Source organism: Doryrhamphus excisus, linkage group LG3 (genome assembly GCF_037039965.1).
Source record: "Doryrhamphus excisus strain RoL-2023G ecotype Guam linkage group LG3, RoL_Dexc_Guam_v1.1, whole genome shotgun sequence".
Lineage (NCBI taxonomy): Eukaryota > Metazoa > Chordata > Actinopteri > Syngnathiformes > Syngnathidae > Doryrhamphus > Doryrhamphus excisus.
The window spans coordinates 14850565-14872055 of NC_136359.1; the positions used below are offsets into that span (position 1 = coordinate 14850565).

General features: G+C 41.9%; 1 protein-coding gene across 24 annotated transcripts in view; it reads left to right on the top strand.

The window, feature by feature from the left end:
* mef2cb (myocyte enhancer factor 2cb) overlaps positions 1-20974 on the top strand; it is a 69786-nt gene extending 48812 nt beyond the window's left edge. For 5 of the 24 annotated variants that reach the window (XM_058072145.2, XM_078789704.1, XM_078789705.1 and 2 more), the window contains 9 exons: positions 6501-6644; positions 6818-6955; positions 9058-9247; positions 9941-9988; positions 15185-15357; positions 15720-15743; positions 16502-16631; positions 18177-18312; positions 18564-20974. In XM_058072145.2, the coding sequence (XP_057928128.1) occupies positions 6501-6644; positions 6818-6955; positions 9058-9247; positions 9941-9988; positions 15185-15357; positions 15720-15743; positions 16502-16631; positions 18177-18312; positions 18564-18918 (1338 nt within the window). In that variant the 3' untranslated portion in view covers positions 18919-20974. The remainder of the gene's footprint in view (positions 1-6500; positions 6645-6817; positions 6956-9057; positions 9248-9940; positions 9989-15184; positions 15358-15719; positions 15744-16501; positions 16632-18176; positions 18313-18563) is intronic. The other 19 variants (XM_078789707.1, XM_078789706.1, XM_078789715.1 and 16 more) reach the window with 19 other exon arrangements.
* Positions 20975-21491: the final 517 nt, after the last annotated feature.

Here is a 21491-nt window from a genome sequence, read left to right on the forward strand (position 1 = left end):
GCATTTGGATCGCTCTCAAGGGTGTTTTTTAAGGTCAGTATGTTGGAAACGGAAGTCTGAGGTAGGCACACAACAACAAAAGAAGCTTTTAAAAATAGAATGTTTGAAATGTGCCAATATGTGGTCCCTGTGGTGTGGAGAAGTCAGGCCACTTCTGAAGCCATACTGCCAAAGCTGCCAGCCCGGGCTTTTCCACCATACCGCCCCAAAACAATCCATGCCAGCCATTAAGATGAAATGATGCCTTGTTCTTTGAAACTATTTGTGGAAAATTTGAAATAATAATCTATTTTTAAAAGTGGCATTCCCGCTGCTTGGCCCTCCTCCCTCCTTTGCCCATGTCCCTCCCCTCTTCTTCTCACCATAATTGCTGCTTTGGGCAGGGTTTGGAAATCCAAGGTCACATTACAGAGGTCAAGCAGCTGGTCATTGTTACTCAAGGCCTCCCTCAGGCTGCCTCTTCCTGCTGTGGAGCCATGCGATAAGCAACGGAGTGACAAAAGACGATAAGTCATGATTGGTGGGCAGCGCAAAAGGCAAGGGGTGACTGTTATTTTGTTTGTTTTTAAAGGACTTTTTTGTAGTCTGCTTGATATGCCATGTTTCACATAAAATCAAGGCCTTGTGAATTATTGAATCCAAAATCCGTGTAGACACGTTATCTAGACAACACTATGCAACTGAATAAAATATGGTAGACTCAAGAGTGTAGACACAAGTGCCCTCTTTATCCAGTTTCTGTGAGCTGGTATTGTGTCTCTTAGTGTCTGCCTCTGTAATTATACAGTGCGGTGACTTGTCTGAATGACCACTTTGTTCACATGGCTTGGATGCTGCTATAGCAAAGCATGTTGGATTCGGACATGTGCTCAGTGTGTGTGTCTTCCATATGGGGAAACACTGCACCATCTGGTATTGTGCTGTATACTGGCTAGCTACTGGCCTGCATGTGAGTGGGCTCTTGTCTTTGGGGGCTTTTCCTAATGGTGATTTTAGCACTTTCATATCACACAATGCCGCGGTTTGGCAATAAGGTTTTGCAGCCTTGCTATGCACACAGCCATGATCTCAAATGTTGACATTTTATCATTTTACCCATGACGGGTGCAACACCAGTGTTTGATTTATGATTGTAGTGTAGTGGTTTCAAAGCTACCAAATCACTAAACAGTCAATGATACGCTTTTCAAGGAAGGGCTATAGAGACAGGGGGTCTTGCTGCGGATTTAGGAGGTGGGGTTGGCAGGCATTCCTTACAACCCTTCCCTAACCTACAAAACCCAACCATCTCTCCCCAAATGCTCACTCACACATGCACACCATGCAGCCGTCATCCATGGGCATGCCCCTCGACATGGTCCTGGCATGTTCAAACCACGCTTCATGAAACTGTGGCCTTCTTTGCCTTTGGTCTGCCATCTGCTTCCAATAAACTAAGCCAGCCTGATCCCTCTGATGTCCGCCCCGCCACCACCACCACTACCCCCAACTCTGAAGAGCAGAGAGAATGAAAGAGTGACGGCTGAAACAAAAAAAATGAAAATAAAACTAGTCAATTTCCAACCTGCTATTACCTCTTTTCTGCCTCCAAAACAAGGCCACGCCATGAGTGCGCTTCCAGTTCGCTGGTGCTGAGGGAGTTAAAGTGACACCACTTTGAGACCACCTGGCCTGTTGGTGATGGGAAATGGGACAATAGTGTTTCCACCTTGTTCACCCCCATTGACACTGTCACATTGGTCTTTACTAATCTTATGACACTATATTGAGTAGGTCAACTGGCTACAGTGAGGCTGCTCCCTGATGACGAGTTATTTTGAGAGTTTTTTTCACATAAATGATGACACAGACGACTGTTTTACTGAATGTAGGACCATCAATTCAGTTTTCCATATTTGTAAGGCAGGAGACAAGATGCACATCTGCATGCACATCAGCATGGAAATTTACATTACATTACAAATTAGAACCAGATCTGATGTGATTTTTTTTTATAGATACACATTTTAAAATGTTTAAATTGAATTTTTTATGTTAAATTCAAAGTGACACCAAAACCATCATTTGGATCTGATCTGGATTACAAGATCTTCCTCAAAGCTTTGACCCAGTGCAAACAAAAGGGAGGCTATGATAGCAAGAATGTGCAGATTTTCACCAAAATGAAATAGAACATCGCATACACAAAAATATACATACGTATATAGAGAGAAATGCCTACAAACTTACATCTTGACAAATAATATTGAGAAAAGTTGTTCGTATTTTTATGTTGAGCTGTTGGCTATTTATCTGTTGGCTATTCAACTGACTTCAACTGAATACAAAGTGCCTGTGTTTGTTAAAGCCTGTTGCAGCCGAAGCTGCTGGCTTGAAGGCATTGAGATACATTGACTAGCCTGTCTGTCGCCAAAAACCATAAACACAATATTGAATGTGTCATAGCCTTCAGCCACTGCCAAGACAACGGTCAGCAATAAAGAGCTTTCCAAACATAACCCGTCCGTTAACACACGGCCGTCAAAAATAAAGATGGACCCATCAAGCCAGCAATGTTTTGACTCCGCTTATGTCAAGATGGTGGTAGGAGTCCAGCAAAGACATAGAGACAGACTGAGAAGCAGACTGGGACCGAGAGACAGATCAGAGGGCTAGAGTGGGTGCGAAGAGTGGCAGAATGCCGAGCAGACGGATCCTGCTATGGTGGGCGTCAGCTGTCCCTTTCAGACCCCCTGGAGCTGATCAGAATTCACACCCAAATAGCCTGCAGTTATTACTCACACCCCAAACTATGCAGACGAAACGTGTTACAATTTAAGAGCACTTATTTATTTGACAGATGCTTTAGTTTAGAAACAAAAGATACTGAACTAGAATGGGGATAGTAATCGATTCAGTTTTTATTAAAGGTAGTGTATGGTACTAACTCCAACTACATTTCTTTCAACCAAAATATTTAAGAACACCACCACCTGTGAGCATATGTCGTTTGTACCCCGGTTTGACACAAACGAATACACAGTCACCTGACTGTAATTCATAGATTCCTGCTAACACCATACACTATTATTTTAAACTGTACTCCGACCCCGACTGAATTTCAGCCATTAAATCGACTGCTAATTTCTGATTCTACCGTCGAGGACGGCCTAGCTGTGGGTGAAGAGCTGAAGGGTACTGATGGGACGGGTGTCTAAGTATGTAGGCCACCGTGTCTATGCCGTCCCTGCTTCGCACAGGCCCTGTGACAAGTCGAGTCATAAGGGAGCATCATGAAGAAGGAGTTTAATTAGGAGCAAGCCTCCAAAGGGGCCACAGAAAGACATAAGAGCCAAGCAAGCAAAAACAGCTTTTTTGCACATTCTCCTCTCCATAGAAGTATACTTCTGCTCCTTTTCCCCATTTGCTCGGTCTCTATCCACACACCGTATGTATAAATATATACAATTACGTTAGGGTGTGAGTGTGTAGACAGCGGGAGCCTTCTATGGTGATGTGACCGCTCAGGCAGACGTGATTGGTAGTCGGGTTGTGTGTCAGCCTTTGGCAACAGGTGTGATGCCTTCAGACAGGTGGCCATTACTGGGATGAGTGGCATAGCACCCTTGTAGCACTCCCTCTAAGTGCTGAGCCCTTCTGGAAAACTAAGCCCAGAGTGGCCACATGCTTCATAGTCATATAACACTGTGCAACCTCTCAACACCCAACACAAGCAGTGCCCTAATACTCCTTTACATGATCACCCGCTCTGTTTCTCCTTGTGGGTGTCATCTTTTCACATTGTTCTGATGTTCTTCGCTTATCTGATCTTGCAATGCCAGTTTAAGTACATATCCTTTATTGACTTTAATTTGTGTTTATATGGATGTAGCTCAACTTCATATGCCGATGTCATGTTCCTATTCTTTAGATTGCAATTATCTAAGACTGCTGCTGGCTGTAGACAAGTAGTGCACATAACAGTAAATTCTACGCCATTGTCCCTATGGAATTGCGTGGATAGTAGAAGCTCTAGAAGTTTGGTAGAAAAAGTTGTGGTTTCTCCTGTGAACAGAGCAAGGCCAGAGGTTCAACGCCTGTCAGTTGAATATGATGCATCGCCAGGACCACAATGCAACTGCACCAAAGAAAGAAAAAAAAAAGTTTCCCTTCACGTTTTTGCCAAAAAAGACAGCGTGATGAACCTCGACAACCCCTTTGTTTTTGTGACTCATACACCTCGAGATGAAGCGAGAGCGCCTGATTCATGGCAGCTCTGTTAGAAGTCAGATCTCCTTGCCGTTTGTTTGGTGTGATTTCCTGAAGACTGTCAGACATGTGAGAGATGCTTTCAAATTCACAATTCCAGATTTCCACTCTTTTGGGAGGGGGCGGTGGGCAAGTTAAAATCCGGAGAGAGCCAGACAATGTTGACACGCTTATACAGTAGCTGCATCGCCACGAGACGCCTCAGGAATCAAACAGCGATCACACGCACAAAAGCAGCCCTCTAAGTTCACTAAAACCACACTCCAAACAGGCCTTTGTTGTGCTGACATGAGAGATGAGTGGATCGTTATTTGTTTTCTAAGCAGGCAGATCGCTCCCTGTCACCACCGCTGCCGCTCTTGATGGAGCAGCTAGCATCGCTTGTATCTCCTCTGTGAGCCAGAGCCGACACAGACAAACAAATGAGAGGAAGAAGTTCATTGAGATTAACTTATCTCAGCATCTACCTTCCTCCTTTACACACTAACTCTTGCACAACCCGCTCTTGCACACACACACACACACACACAGGCAGAGACACACACTTGATCAGCATCAAATACAGGGTGTACTAAAGTAAATTTAATTACGTCTGTCTGATATGGAGCCTCAGATGAAAGTAGGAGAGTGCAGTGTGAAGCAATGACTACACAGAGAGAAGCAGGCCCGTGATATTCCTGCGGTAGACTAATCTCCCTTTATTAAAGCCAGGGGGAGAAGGGGGGTGGGGGGGGCTGGTGGTGGTGGTGATGGTGGTAAGAAGTGGAAAAAGAATGGAAGAGGAGCTGCCTTTGATGAGATCTCTAACTGTCAGCTACTGTACTTGTCTTCACTCCAAGTCTTGTCGTTGTCTCACTTTTACAAATCAGTTGTAGCCCACTTGCTACAGAGAACACACACACACACACACACTAATATGTTTGAAATCTCCATTGTTATGGTCGTCAACAGTATCTAAAAAAAGGACAGGCGTCTCTTCTTCCATAAGTAGGTTCTCTGTCAGTGTTGGACTCCTGCTCTCCTGCACAGCTCTAATAGGGGCAGGTGGCCATCAGGTGGCCAAAAAAGAAATTGCTGCCTTCAGTGAGGTTGAAGCCCCTTTCATGACCTTAGTACACACAAATCGGATAGAATATATTCTTATTTAAAGGGGATTCACCTAAAATGGGTACCAGTGACGGTGCTGTCATTTTGAGGGGCATGATGCACAGTCTACAGTGAAGCTATAACTATATAAAATATACTGCAAAACATTGAATAAACAGCGTCAGATACTTTATTCGGGTGTGTTGCCTATAAAACATGATCTGATGTAAATTTCAGCCGGTTTGGCAATTTTGCGTCACACAGACAATGACATTATTAATATACACTTTGTGAAACATAAACTGCATAGTCCAAACACAATGTACCTAAAATTGAATCAAGGAAGACTATCCACAAATGAGCTGACTTCTGCATTGACACCAAATGTAAAACAGTTTTATTTTCCTAAAAATCAGCCAATAATCAAAGTGACAGGGATTCAAAATCAGGAATATGATGTGGTGTTCATGATATGCGCTATGATTCAATTCTTTGATTTTTTTTTCTAGTCAATAGACTAATTCATTAAGCAATCAATACACATGGGGGAACAATTTTTTTACATCATGTTTCCACAGACGTATTATTACTCTTGGACTAATAAGTAGGGATGGGAATCTCGGGGTCACAAAACTCACAAAAAATAACTTCATAGTTTATATTTCAGGTAGCATAGGCTTCAGCTTACTCGTGGCTAATGAGGACAAGTGGTATAGAAAATGGGTAAGCAAACAAAAATGAACGTAAACAAAAAAAATTGAAAAAGTGATACTTTATATTTGCTTCCCTTTTGCATTTGCTTCCCTGACAGAACAGAAGATACCTTTTTCAATAAAAGAATAATATAGAAGAATAAACTGTACAAGAACAAACTGTAATAAACAACTTTAATGCAAATAGAAAACCACAGTGTAAGATGCTGGAAAAGCTTACAAAGTGATGGCAAATGTTTCCTTCTTATGAGTTTCATGGGTGGTCATGATGTTTTGCTTTGTGTTGACTCACACATCAGGCCTGGCCAAAATGGAAATCTTTTGTCAGTGTCCATGCTAAATCTCCCAGTTCATCACCATGTTTCCTCCCTTCCTTTCTCAAGTGTTCACCTGGGTTGCAGTTCTTGAAGCCTTCAGCACTTCAACTGTGTTTTGCAACTGCTTTGTTTACAGACGTTGAGAAAGAAGGGCCTAAATGGCTGTGACAGCCCTGACCCCGACGCAGACGACTCGGTCGGCCACAGCCCTGAGTCTGAGGACAAATACAGGAAAATTAACGAGGACATAGATCTGATGATCAGCAGACAGAGACTGTGTGTAAGTACTTCCTGTTGAACCCTGAGTCTTCCTCACATCTTTCTTTCCTCTCTCTCCTCCCCCGTCTGTGTGCTGTGTGATTGTACGTCCTTGTCTCCTCGTTCCCGTCATGTCCCCTGTCATCCGTCTCTCCACACCCCTTGTGTTCCTCCTTTGGTTGTGGGACCCGGCAGGCTTTGAGCAAGAAGGAGAACAAAGGTGGCGAGAGCCCGGAGCTCGAGTCCTCTCTGATCCTCACCCCTCGCACTGAGGAGAAATACAAACAGATAAACGAGGAGTTTGATCACATGATTAAAAGCCATAAAATACCTGTAAGTACGGGCATTTGATGTCACGCAGCGTCCTCGGCAAGCTAACAAAAATGCTGACTGGCCAGTTGGTGTTGTGCTGCTAACCCAGCTAACCGCCATTGTTTGCCACCAGACTAAACACATAAAGTGAGAGTGAGAGTAAGACCGCAGATTACAATGTATACATACAGTGGGGAGAAATTACAGCTCCCAGATTTTGCTTATTGAGGAGAGGTCCTCTAATTTGACATAACTGCAGCCACAACCAGCAGCCATTTTTGCTTCATAATTGCAGACTTTCACTTGTTTGAATGGACTAGGTTCCCACCACGAACCTGTTCCCCATGATGCCTCGCCTTATGGGGGTCAGCAGCCCGCATGAACATGAATTGTAAAGCAAACACTTACTGACTTTGTTCATGAATATACATACATGCAGAATGTGTCTACATTGTAGTTTTCATTTCACAAAAAAGTCAGTAACTGGAAACCACAAAATAAAAGTTGCTTTGTAAACAGAAACAGAACCTTCCATTCACAAAGCAGCATGTTGGAATGATTACAGGCAAACATATATAATTCTATGGTAGCTCATTCAAAGAAGAACAGTAGTGTCTGACAAAACCTGTGGTTTAGTGAAATGGGGGCGTCAGGGCTAGCTGGGTGAGATGCGTTTGGGATCAGAGCATATAGGGATGGGGGCGCGTTTGTCTGGGGCGTGTTCTGAATTAAACAAGTGGCAGTTCAGTGTGTGGTCAGGTTGGCTGACAAACCCCGGGCCTCCGGATTGCAGATGAGTGTGGGGGGATTGCCTTAAGGAGGAAGACGACACACCCTGGTAGTGGGTTATTTCCACATGCAACACTGGCCATAGCATTTAGGACACCTCTAATGAGGTCCAATACAAGAATGACACTGCTGGCAATGCTGAGCAAAGTTTAGAATATTTTCGTCCTTTAGTGTGGCTAAATATGATATAAAAATATTGTTAAACATGAAAAATAATAAACAACAGCAAAAAATTAAAAAAAAGGGCAAATGTATTTTTTTTATGTAATTTTAATTTCAATTTTAACATTGTTTATATTATTAGCACTGATACTTTCTCTCACACAAACCTTTTGGTCGGTTTAAAAAAATGACAAAAATATTAAAATGGCCCCTAAACTTTTTGATTTGTGAGTATGTGGCCCTTTGTGGAAAAAGTGTGGCCCCCACAGTAAATAAAATAGTCAAACGTTTTAACTAACCAAAGAAGAAAAAGGTTGTCTGAATCCTGCTGATGTTCTCATAGATGTTCTCTTTATTGGTCTCAAACACATGGCAGTAATTTAGGTCCCTATTTTCTACTTCCTAAAGCTAACATTCAAAATCAACCACTTCCAGGGCACTCCCAAGGTTAAGACCTTGTGCCAAGTGACACAAAAATCCCTAAAAAAAAAAAAAAAAAACTATGCGCCTGGGGCTTCTTATGTTACTGATGAGGCTTCACGCTGATCTGAGTAAATACCACTAACACTTTACATTAGCGCCACAGGATGGAAAAATAAATCGTTTCAGATTAAATTCAAGTCCTGCAGCCTCAGAACTACTTTTTGCAATAATCACTGCAGATTAGCCCAAGGATGAAAACAGAGCAGATGATCGTTTGGCCTTTCAGAGCCATATAAGTCCACATGAATGAACCGTTTACGTCTTTTAATATATGAAGTGTTGGGAATAATTCCTGGCATAGAAAGGCAGTGACAACATCAACATATTTTATTTTGGCTTCTTTTGGATAATGTGCAAAAGGACACCAGAATGAGATATTTCAAGTGCCTTTAGTTTTGCTGCATAAGGCCAAGAACCCATTTATTCAGTGAACAGTATTTTTGCTTATTCTGGCAGTTGTTTTCTAGGCAGTATGTCCCTAAATCACCCCACCCCCGACCCCCACCCCTTCTGGTTTGTGGTCTTGTTTTCTGTTTAATTCAATATTGCATGGATGTTCTTTTTTCCATTTCGGCTGTTGGTCTTTCTGTTTTCCTCCTAATTTTCCTTGACTGTTTCTCTGGGTTTGGTTCAGTCAATGCCACCATGGGGGATCGTCAAGTCTAATCAAACTCTCTTTTGTCTTTCAGCAGGCCATGCCTCCGTCCAACTACGACATGCCCGTCTCCATTCCCGTCAGCAACCAGAACAATCTCATTTACAGCCATCCAGGAGGCTCCTTGGGAAACCACAACCTGCTGCCACTGACACATCATGGTCTACAGAGAAACAGCATGTCCCCCGGGGTTACACACAGACCCCCCAGTGCAGGTAACCCAGGTAGGGTACCACATGCATGTCCATGTGAACATGAGTATATCCAAATTGACTGCAATAAAGGGTAGTAGTGTAGCTGGGTTCCATTCCTACTTAATGGTCCATTCACCTGGCGACCAAAACAATGGATAGATAGATGGGAATTCATTAATCTACACCATGGATGATGTATAGTCATGTATAGTCATTGTCAGTCCTATTGCATGATATGGTTGATCTGTGTTGGTGCACTAGATGTCTGGCTCCGCGTACATTATATTTTTTTCCCTATGCTGGTGACATAAGGAAATCAAGTCTATTGGTTTGTTATTGTTGTCCAGAGTCCTTTTTCTGTACCACTGGTCTGAAGGCTGCAGCCCACACCCTCACCCTGTCATTACAACTGGATGCAAGAAATGCCAGCTCAAGCTAAATATGAGTTTTGGAGCTTAGAGCATCCACACCAAACCGCACAAGTTCTGAACCCTCCCACTTGTCCACTCACATGGCTTAAAAATAATATGTGTCATTTTTGTTGGACGACAGTTGCTTGGTGGGTTTGAGAAGGAGGCTTTTATTCATTCTGGTAGTACACATTTTGATGGGATGCATAAAAAAATGATAAAAGGCATACACTACAGTCTATGCACATGTGAATTATAAGCAGAGTAACATGGATGTCAACATCCTTCACCCATTCATTTCTTTGCTTCTTAGGTGGCCTCATGGGTGCTGACCTCACCACTGGCGCAGGCACCAGTGCTGGTAAGAAAGTCCTCTCACTGTCACACAATTGTCTACCAACTCACATAGAAGGTATCCATTTGCCCACTCTGTGCTATAAAATAGATGACTAATATTAACCCCAAACCCAAGTGAAAATGTTGACCATGGTGTGTTGATGTTAGTGGTGCTGCTCATCTGCGAATGTTTACACAGTGCCGGGGCTCTGACACATCCTGCCCCCGTTTAGTTTAGCAATAAAATCATACAAGACAGCGAGGGGAGAAATTACATTTACTTCATGGCAAGCTGAAACAACTCAGGAGGTCATAAGAGAAGATATTTGGAGATATTCTGCAAGAAATTACACTAAATGGCACATGTCAAGTCAAGTCAAGTTTATTGATATAGCCCTGAATCACAAAAGAGCCTCAAAGGGCTTTACATTCCCTGATCTGAACCCCCAGTCGGTCAAGGAAAAACTCAAAACCCATTTCGGGGAAAAAAGTAACCTTGAGAAGGGACCGCAGAAGGGGGGAAGCGGCAGTCAAACAGGCCAGGAATGGTATTAACTCGATGCTAAAGTGTAAAAATAAGTTCTGCGGTAGCAGAAAACATTAGTTTTAACACATTGTGCTTCTTATGGCACTAGATGCATTTCCCAAAAAACACTGTTGAGACAATAGGAATATATAGGAAGTCTGTGCAAAGTATGAAACTATGGATTAATACAATCTGTAAATTTGTGACCTGGTTATGGCTGTCTGTAGGTTTTTTTTTCACTTATTATTTTGCTGCAAAGCGCCGCATGTCACTCAGTGTATGCCATGAGATGAAAAGCATTGAAGAAATATTCCTTACCCACCCATAACCAGCGTTTCATGATTGTTGCAAATTGCATGGCTACAATCCGAAGGCGAAGCTTGAAAATAATTCCAGATTGCAGACGTACTGCTTTGTGGAGCACGACGTAGTTTGACGAGGTCTCAATATAAAATGATGCCATGCCAATGTCAGCCGACAATGACAATCTTAATTCTAAACTAACTCCACATTTTGAGCACTGGATATGCCTAATAAAAGCTATAAATATTTCTGACATGTACGGTAGGTTTTGTCAAAATGTACACTTTTGTACACAAAATGAACTTTTACACTAAAGGTAAACAATTGAAACATGCCCGCTGGGATGCATAATGGCCACTCCAACCGTGTCTTCTAACAGCCAGCCGATTAACTGCTACCATATGTCTTATAACTAAATTAATGTAGTGTTTTAGTGTCTCACCATCCCCAAAAATCAACCCTGCAGAAACTGGAGCAAAGCAAAACTATATCTATATAATACATCTATATAAGCAAACCTGTGTGTTTTAGCCTCTGTGTGCCAATGAGTTTGTCCCTCAGGGTATGTCAGGCCAAAGTTTATATCGAAGAGACCCCCATTTAAAGGGTGAAATTTTATAGCCGCAACATATTTTACAGTGTAAAAAAGTAGAGAAAGGGTGGAGTGAGGTGCGGCACAGCTGGGCAGCCCTTGTCTGGCCCCTGGGGCTCCGTCATCAGGGTCACTGCTTGGTTTCTCTGTCTGGTCACTCATCTCATACGCACACACGTACAACAGGACCGTTTGTTGCGGCGTGTGTTCATTCGACTGCGTGTTGCAGAGCAATGCTTCCAATGTAGTCTTTGTGTCACTGGGGGCCAAGGAACAGAGGCACTCTGTGAGGAGTATGCGGCGCGTCGCTGAGCAGCAGCAGCAAAAAACATGCAGCAGAGAGAACGACTTGTGCAAAACTAAAAGATTCCATTCAAAGAACCCTTAAATCATATCTAGAGGCAGAGCAAGAGAGGGGGTGAGGGGATGTGCAGTGATGAATACCCACTGGTGGTTTGAGGCATGTGTGTGTAAAGGAGAAACAGCAGTATGACACACATGGAAGTGTTATATGAACTTGGTCAGTCATTGTAACGATGAGTGAGTCTGTGTGAGGTGGCCCAACTCACTATACATGTGCTGTACATATACTGTATATATTATATTTAATGTTCCTCTTCTCCTCACCACTCCAATCACAACTGAACAAATAGCTGTCAGGTTTTGTTTTTCTTAAATGTAACAGCCTAAGAAAAGACGAGGTGTGTGTGTTGTCATGGATGCACCGTAAAGAGACAAAAAAATGACAGCAAGCTCCCACATGGGAGTACTTTTACCTTGGGGTCCCCCTGTAATGTGGCAGCTCTGCAAAAGTTGTTTGTGCCTGAATCCCCCACACACATATTTGCCTGTTTGTTAATTCCATTGTAAATGGGCTACCTACTTTCACCACATTCAGGCCTTTTCTCACTGCAAATTTCCTTTGAATTGACATCATTTTTTGCACAAGATTTCTATTTAAACTTTCCACTCACTCGAAATTGTTAGCCAAAACATTTGCTTTTTGCACACTTAAAGGGACTTTGTCCATTTTCAATATAAAATGTACCTGCAAAGGACCAAAACAAGCTGTATTAAAATAAAATGTATGTATAAAATGATGGATGGATGCATGGATCGACAGACAGACACATAGACTTTCATTTTCAAGCACCAACCTTTTGCATTAGTAACGAAAAAAGGGGTTAATATTGGTATGGAAACACAAGACTAATTACAACATGGTGAGCAACAGAGAATCAATCGCATTACTCTCATGACCATCATCAAAGATAAAGATTGTACTGTAACATTTAATGTTGTTAGGTTGATCTCAATCTCGATCTCTTTATTGCAAAAACTAAACGAGCGACTGTCGGCCAAAACACCATCAGCAACAACCATCAGTGCCAATACGTTGCTACACAGACATGTACAGCCGTTGAAGTCAAACTCACACTTTAAATGATACGTCCCCTGCTACTCCTATAGTTCAGTGCAATGAGGACAGGTTACTGAAAGGCTGAATCATCATGTCTGTCCCTTGGAAATGTCATGGGGAAGTGTGAACATGTGTGTGTTTATACACAGCATATGTTCAATCTTTCAACACCTGTATTAGCCGAGGGATCATAAAAAAAGAGGAAACGAATCAGACCAAAGTCTCCATCTGAGCCCTGCAATGTATTTTCCTGTGATGTGTTGGTAAAATCTAGGTTGAACAGCCGTTTGGCATTGCGTGTTTAAGAAGGCTATTCGACTGTACCGATGACCCATGCATCTATTTTGTGTTGCTGAGCATCAATTCGTCACCCCGTAGCAAAGAATTGTTAAATGCGTTGAGTCTAAGATCATGCCTATTGTGAGCCTAACTGACTTGGCTTGTATGTGTTTAATTTGGTACTTCCTCTGCAAACGGTTCTTGGCGTGCAAAATTGAGCAATGTGGAGTGGCTATCTCTAAGAGTTGAGTCAGGATATCTTTCCCAAAATCAGAGGGGATCAAACTGCAAAATGTTCTTGTTTCGTTTTGCTTTGTGACTTTTTGGATTTTGCTTGCGAAGTCCTTAACGGAGCGGCCGGTGCCACTTGTGATCACCCAGCACTAATAATTGACTGGACTGCAGCCATCTCCACAGGATGGCAACACACAGATGTCTGATTGAAGCCTTCCCAAAATGAAGTCTGTGTCATTCTGACCAAAGGGGTGTATTAATGTCTCTGACTGAGCTCACTTTCATCTCCACAGAAACACCGATGCATTTCCTGCTGGGTTATTTACTAAAGTGTGTGTATGTGTGGTGTCAATGTGTGTTTTATAAGTATGTGAGGTCTCATTCATCTATCTCCACATGCACCCACTCAAGCTCACAAAAGGCCAGCTATGAGAATAAGAGAGCAGGAAAAATGAAGTGGCAGCTGCCACTTTGCTAATGTGAGGATTGATATGAGAACTAAGAGGGCGCCATACAAAACACACACGTGCATCCATATGCATGGGCCGCTTGCCGCTCTCACACATATAGACCCATCCACATGGAAAAGTGCATACAGCTAAATATGCATGACACTATGTTTTAACGGAATCATCTCACAAATGAAGCACCCACACATGAGCGCACTGTTTTTATGATTCACTGTGTCAGGCGGCCACGTTTTTCTGTCACCGCTAGCGGTCGTTTACTCGTCAGATTGTTCAGATTGCACTTTTGAGACTTTTCATTTCCAAACAACAAAAACCTCGCTCTCAAATTAAACAAAGATCAGCAAGGGAAATTGCCCAGGAAGACATCTGCGACTCATTTTCCCCCCCGGAGTATATGATTAGGAAATTCATTTATGTCTAACGTATAATTCCTGCCTGTCTTTCAAGTGGGAAAGTCCACACTGCGCCCTGTGTTCTAGCCCTTGGATGAAGGAAGAAGTAAGGGGGGGGACCCGCTTGTGGGATTGGGTTAGAGACAAAGAATATGTTGCTTGCAAGAATGCGTTCCTCTTATTCTTTTTTTTTTCTTTATGACATTGCAAGGTTTTTACCACACTGTTTTTTAAGAGCCTAAAACGTACGCTGCACTTGTGTGCTCTTCACAAAGCTGCATGGTGGCAGCCCCAAGGGAGGGTCTTTGTGTGGAGGAACCACACAGATTTAGCTCTGATGGCCAAATGATGGGCCCCATCCCTCTGCGGTCGTACTACTCGTAATTTTATGTTTTTACATGATTCACTGGCTGTTGCTGGGCACATGTAGCCTTAATTGACTGTGACACAGTTGGAGGGGGGAGGTCCACTTATTGTTCGCCAAGTAAACACTACGACCACTCAAGGGCCCTCTGTTAGAAAATGCTTCCAAAGCTCATTTAGCAGAAAAGACTGGAAGATTTGAAAGGACTGCAAGGTGAAAATGGAACATTGTGTATCCTAATTATGTTACACTACAGGATGTCCAAGAGTTATTTAACAATGGAAACAGGAATGTACTTAGTGGAGTACGGACCTTGAACAATCCTATTTTGGATCAGCTCCTTCAACTCCATAGGTATGAATTTGATTTAATTTGCATCGATATTTACTGCAAAAAGTCAAAGAAAAAGCACAACACATGCTCAGGGTTAATTCTTTAATGCTTGCTCATGAGCTTCATTTAATATGCCAACATCATCCTTTATGACCATTTGAACTCAAACATGTTGTGTAACTTATGAGGTGTTTTTTTTAAATGTGTTGAAATTCAAACCTTGGTTGTTTTTCAACTTTAGAGTGGCCACTATACAGCAATACAACATGAATGTTTCTAACTTTTTCAACTTTGCTGTGTTTTCACAGGAAATGGATATGGCAACCACCGCAACTCCCCCGGTCTGCTGGTGTCTCCGGCTGGCATGAACAAAAACATGCAGGCAAAGTCGCCTCCTCCCATGAACTTAGGCATGAACAACCGCAAGCCCGACCTACGTGTGCTTATCCCGCATGGCGCCAAGAACAACATGCCCTCCATTGTGAGTAACCCCAACTTATACTGTCTGTATCTTCTTCTATCTACAGTTGTTTGTATCTCTCTATTTTTCCGTTTTACATCAGATATATATATTTTTTGGCCCTTTGTTTCTGGTCCTGGCTGGTCCAAGTCTGATATATTTGCTGTTGTTTTTAAGTTTTCTGCTTTAGTCGGTGTGCTTGGTTTTAGGCGGTGTGGCAGAAGTAGTCTATTTAGTAGTAGTAGTAGTTATAGTGTGTTTCCAATGGCTCAGTCGTATACAGTATGAGGTCCTCTTGTAGACCCACACCTAGTCGCCACTCTTAAATGCTCACTCACACTCACTAATTTCAATTTATCACCCTCCCCTTTTAATGCCGTCAGTCTGAGGATGTCGATCTCCTATTGGTAAGTCAGACTGCTCAAACCTAGATATCTGAAGCAGCCTTAAATAGTCATTAAACATCTTTAAGTTGATGTTTAATCATTGCCTCCACGGTGTTTATCATTTTAATCAGGGCTTTTTTTTGTTGCTGCCAATCATTACGTTTTCACAAAGGTGGTTGGTTACCTTGGGCCTTCATTATGGCTGAGTGTCTCTATGCTGATTTTGTTAGGACATATAGTGCCCTCCAGTGGTGCATTTCTGTAATGACACCCTGGCCTCTTTTCTCACAATAACCCTATCACTCTCTGCCTTATTTCTTACATCCACTTCCACATACGGCATGCAACCCATACACACAACTTACAGCATTGCTTAGTGTGACTGAGTTGTTTTCTGCGTTTTTTTGTATAAAATCTCCTTTGCCAGCAAACACTCGCTCTTGCCACAGAAAAGTGCCTCTTCTTCCTTGTGTCACTGCTACCCTGCGTTGCCTTGGAGACAGATGGTGTTACTATAGCGACCGTGGGCCTTCACTAAGGGTAAATGACAGGGTTGGCAGGGTTCAGACGTGCTGCATGTCAAGCAATTGCTTTTCCCCGCACAAGTTGGCATCACATTCATTTTCTCAGCATCTGTTGAGTGAAGGAAAGGAAATGGAAAAAGATGAGGAAAACTTTCTTGCTTTTTTGTCAGGAAGTTGAAATTTAAAGTTTCAATGTTCTCAAGGCTTTTTTTTTCATCTTCCTTGAATTTTGTGTTTTCCTGTTTCCTGTCACAGAACCAGAGAATAAACAACTCCCAGTCTGCTCAGTCATTGGCCACCCCGGTTGTGTCAGTAGCAACTCCCACTCTGCCAGGACAAGGCATGGGTGGTTATCCATCAGCTATTTCCACTTCTTATGGTACCGGTATGTACAACTTATTCTTTTATGTACATTAAAATATTCATTATTTTATCAACATTGGCAGAGCAGGCTGGCCCATTAGGCAATAAAGGCACATGCTAAGGTGGTCGTAGCCTCCAGGGGCCGCCAAAAATAGACAAAAGAATTTGCCTTCAGTTAGAGTATATAGTTAGAGTCATCCTTCACCACACTGCAGTCACTTTCATAGCTTCACTCAAAATATATGAATTCATAAATCATACTGTTTGGTTGCCCATTTGTAAAATATATTCCAGCAAATTTTACAGATTAATTTAATGTATACTAATAATTATAATTGAAGCATTTTCAAGCATAAAAATAATGAAATTAATAAAAATCCAAAGATAAGCATTCAGAAGATGCATACAAATTGTGATAATGTAGTACTCTACAGTGGTTACTATGTGTCAGTAATGTTTATTCAATGTTTGGTGAAATATACAATTGCCAGACTACCAGATTACCAGAGCAACAGACTTTAATTGTAGGTTTGAATGACCCCTGACGTCACTTCCTGTCGTCACATTTATTGTAACACAAACACACACACAAGTTTTATTGGTTAAAAAAAGCCACAACAGAATGAGGGAGCGATGTTTGAGCCGCGATGTAGCGAGGGACGGCTTGCAACTTTATTGAGTTTTTGTGTATAGTTGTTGCATAGTGCAAATGTCACCTACAGTACATCGAGTTCACTGCGTGGTTATTTTACTTATTAACAGGATTTATTTGGAATTTGTTAACCATACAAAACGAGTGACACTTTATCTTACAAATCATATTACAACTGTAAAGACAATGCCAATCCCATTTATTTTGTAAGTGTCTGTAAAGCGTAGGGCCAACTCTGTGTAGCACTAAACAAACAACAGCATTATTGTCTCATTAAAAACAATAACTTTTGATTAGGTTCCACAATAAACACAATTTCTACACACATGTGACAATAATGAGGCTCACTTCCAGATGAATTTGTTATTGTATTAAATATCCAACCTGCGGTCAGTACAAGCTTAGTAACGCCAAGGTATTACCAATTATAACGAGCAAAGGGGGCAAACTAGTGTTAAAAATGAATTAATGAACTATTTAAAGCCCCATAATGAGGTTAATAGGAGTAATTTGACTGTAAAGTGGTACTAATCTCATCAGAGTGTGAACAAGTTGGTGAACTCCTGCTATTGGGGTTGTACCCCAACAGAGGGTGCTGTTGTCAAACATACAGTATTAAGAGCTATTTTAGTAAAGGTGGCAGGCATGGGGCAGTATGGAAGAATGGTCGTCTCCCAACCTGTGGGTGTGATGATCTCAAAGTATCCTTAGACAAGACACTGAACCCCCAGTTGCTCCTGATGCTGCGTCATCAGTAGGTAAATGTGCTTTGCGTGCTTGGAGGTGGAAAAGCGCCATACAAGTGAGAGCCCAGATAACATTTACCATTTAAAGATGCAGCATCATTCATCAGCTCTGCATGTCATATACTGCACATACAATCATATCATTGAACTCTTTTTTTGTCCTCCACAGAGTATTCCTTGAACAGTGCAGACTTGTCCTCGCTCTCCGGCTTCAACAGCGGCAGCTCCCTCCACCTGGGCTCAATGAGCGGCTGGCAACAGCAGCACCTTCAGAACATGCAGCATTCAGCCCTTGGACAGCTTGGGTGAGTACATCTACATAGTACATAGTTATTTAAACGCATGAAGATGACATCACACCCACTCGTCCATACAGTACACATCACTGATTTTTCCCAACTTTACAGCACAAATATGATACCTCTTGGAAATTAATTAATAGACAGTGCTTGACAAATTTATATGCATGTTTATGTGTGGTAAACTGACTTTAAGGTGACTTTGTTTCTTGCTCTGTAACTCTGTAACCTCTTGCCTTTCCTCTCCCTTCCTACAGAAATTGCTCTAGCTCTCACTTATGTCAGGGCTCAAATCTCTCCCTGCCCTCTGCTCAAAGCCTGCACATCAAGTCCGAACCTGTTTCTCCTCCTAGAGATCGCACCAGCAGCACACCGGGGGGCTATGGTGGTGGTGGTGGGGTAGCACCTCCCCAGAACCCTTCGTCCCGCCAGGACTCGGGACGCTCCCCGGTCGATAGCCTGAGCAGTTGTAGCAGCTCCCACGAAGGCAGTGACCGCGATGAGCACAGAAACGAGTTCCACTCTCCACTGGGACTGGCCCGGCCCGCTCTGGATGAGCGCGAGAGCCCCTCCATCAAGCGTGTGCGCCTGTCCGAAGGCTGGGCCACATGATAGCAGTGCCCCAACTTACCCCGAGCGCCCCCCCTCCTACAACAAGACTGCGTTCTGTCAAGCCCCTAGTCTCAGCCCTCAGTCACAATCATCCAATCCTAAAGGACAAGTCTTTTTGTTTTTATTTGGCTTTTATTTTTGCTGAGTGTGTGTGTATGTGTGTGTGTGCTAATACATCAATCAGTGGGCTCTGGGGGTTAGATGTCAGTCGGGGGGGACGGGTGGTCTTTGTTTTTTCTTTTCAATTGGGGAACTATGCATAAATTGCTTTGCGTGTGCATAAAACAAATGACAAATGCATATATCTTTACACGTGTGTACATACGTATATGCATATCAACAACAACAATAGTCAGGTACTCTGTTTCATACAACTTGCCATGGAGAAATATGAGTGACTGAAGATGGAAGCGGTGAGAAAAAGACAAAAAAAAAGAGCATCAACACGAGAGTGAGTGTGTGAGGACAACACCTTAGCACTTGACAAACAACACGTGTGTGTACAGTGTCAGTTGCATCACTATATACCTTCTTCTCTGGAGTTCTCCCTTGCAAAAAAAGTGTGTGTTAACATTAGATGATGTCATGTTGCAGGTTCAACGTATTTATGTAAATAGAGGACGAAAGGGGGGTTATTGAAGTTGCCGGACATTTCAAGATTTATTTACTCGCTAAAGGAAAAGCTAATATGCAACATTTTTGAAGGACTGTACAGGTGATTAAACCCCAATATGTTTGGAACTTTTCATTTTAGCGGGTGTGTAGGAAGAAGGGGAGCGAGGACCACCCTCTGATCCAAGAGTTCATGTAATCAACAAGCCTCTGGATCTAGTATTAACTATCAGTATTATTAAAGGACAAAAAAAAAACAGTTGTACGATACACTTGCTTATATTTTCATATGAAAGGAATACAATGCAAAGCATTTTGTGGCTTTTTGTAGTTTATATAAGCCAGAATGTGTTTTTTGATAGCTTTGCTAATAAGAGAAGGATAGTGCACCCACACCCAGCTGGGGGATGAACGGGCATCGGAGCCCTAAGCCATGAAAACAGACTGAGATCCAATGCTTTGCTGAACTGTTTTATCTTTGTAGAGGTTTGTTATTATTAAACGTGTATTTCTAATTATATATAATAATGGTAATATTAAGAATCTTTAAAAAAAAATCTGTGAAATTAACATGCTTGTGTATAGCTTTCTAATATATAAATATATATAATAATAATTTTTTTTTGTTGGTTTCTTAGTGGAGTTTCTATGTGCAGTTGCACATGTTGTCTGGTTTGTTTCCTTTCGAGCCCTGAGCAAAGCTGTTCAGCTGGTGTATTGACTACAACTCTTTGGGGCTCCAACACAAGCAGTTAGTCTGGAAGTGAGGATGACACAGAAAATCTGATCCAACATGCATTTTATGTCTCACGTGTTTCATTTTTAAGCTGAATTAACTTATTGAACATGTTTTCCCTAATTCAGCTTGTCATGTACAAGATCGGGCTGCACAATTTCTCCAGTGAACTATTTAGGTAATATAATTCCACAAATGGATGGTAAGGAATTACCCCAAATCGTTTGCAGACCTAATTTGATTCTGTGCCTCCTCATGTTCCATTCTTTTACAATAAAACATCATTTAGTACAATTGTGACAGCTACATGAGGGAAATTTGATCATGCTGGTATATGGGAGAAGCACAATTTGTGATAAATAGCTGTTTAGACCCAAACCTCATATCTCTGCCGCCTGAGTCCTGTATCTGCTGTCATTTAAGTGTGATATTTCAGTGTGCATATATTTCATGCAGGTTCACTATGTTGTTACTGTATACAGTCTGTGCATTCAAACAGGGGCAGAGCCTCTATAGCAGTGTTCTTCTCACTCTGTTTTTTTTTAATTCTATACAAAAAGGCTGAGAAAAAAAAACATGTTTGAGGCAAGCGTGTGTGGAGAAACCAAAGCCAACGGCATTTGTGTGTTGTAAACATTTTATTTTCACATTCATTTATGGTTTTTTGCAAGCATTGAAACAAGACAATAAAAATGTTCAAATGTACAATCGCTTTCACATTTCAATTCAAGGCAAAGTAACAATTTGTGTGCATCGGTTTCATGTGTGTATTTATTATTTCCTGTTCTTGAATCCAAATTCTCAGAATGCATGCATTAAGAAGTCACATCTCACACTAATTAGCATCTATTTATAGTCACTTCCAGCTTGAACTGATGCCAACATGTCCTGGTGATGAATTAGCGTTGAGACTAACCAAAGACATGTAGCATGTTATCTATTTTCTTCTTCTTTTTTTGTTGTTGTTATAGATGCATTTGAACCATTTTTTCATCATCTGTTGATCAGTTGTTGTGTTGTCATTGAGAAAAGAGATTAAAAAGAATGCTGGTACCTCCATATGACCCAAGCAGTACCTCAGCTGATGTATTGTCAAGTCACTTTGCAGTGCAAAAATACAAAGGGACAGCATCCACCTGTACAGCCGTGTGTAATAACATATACCATCCCTCTTTGTTGCTCCACATGCTGTGGTTTATTTATATCTTTCAAAAAAATGATTTTG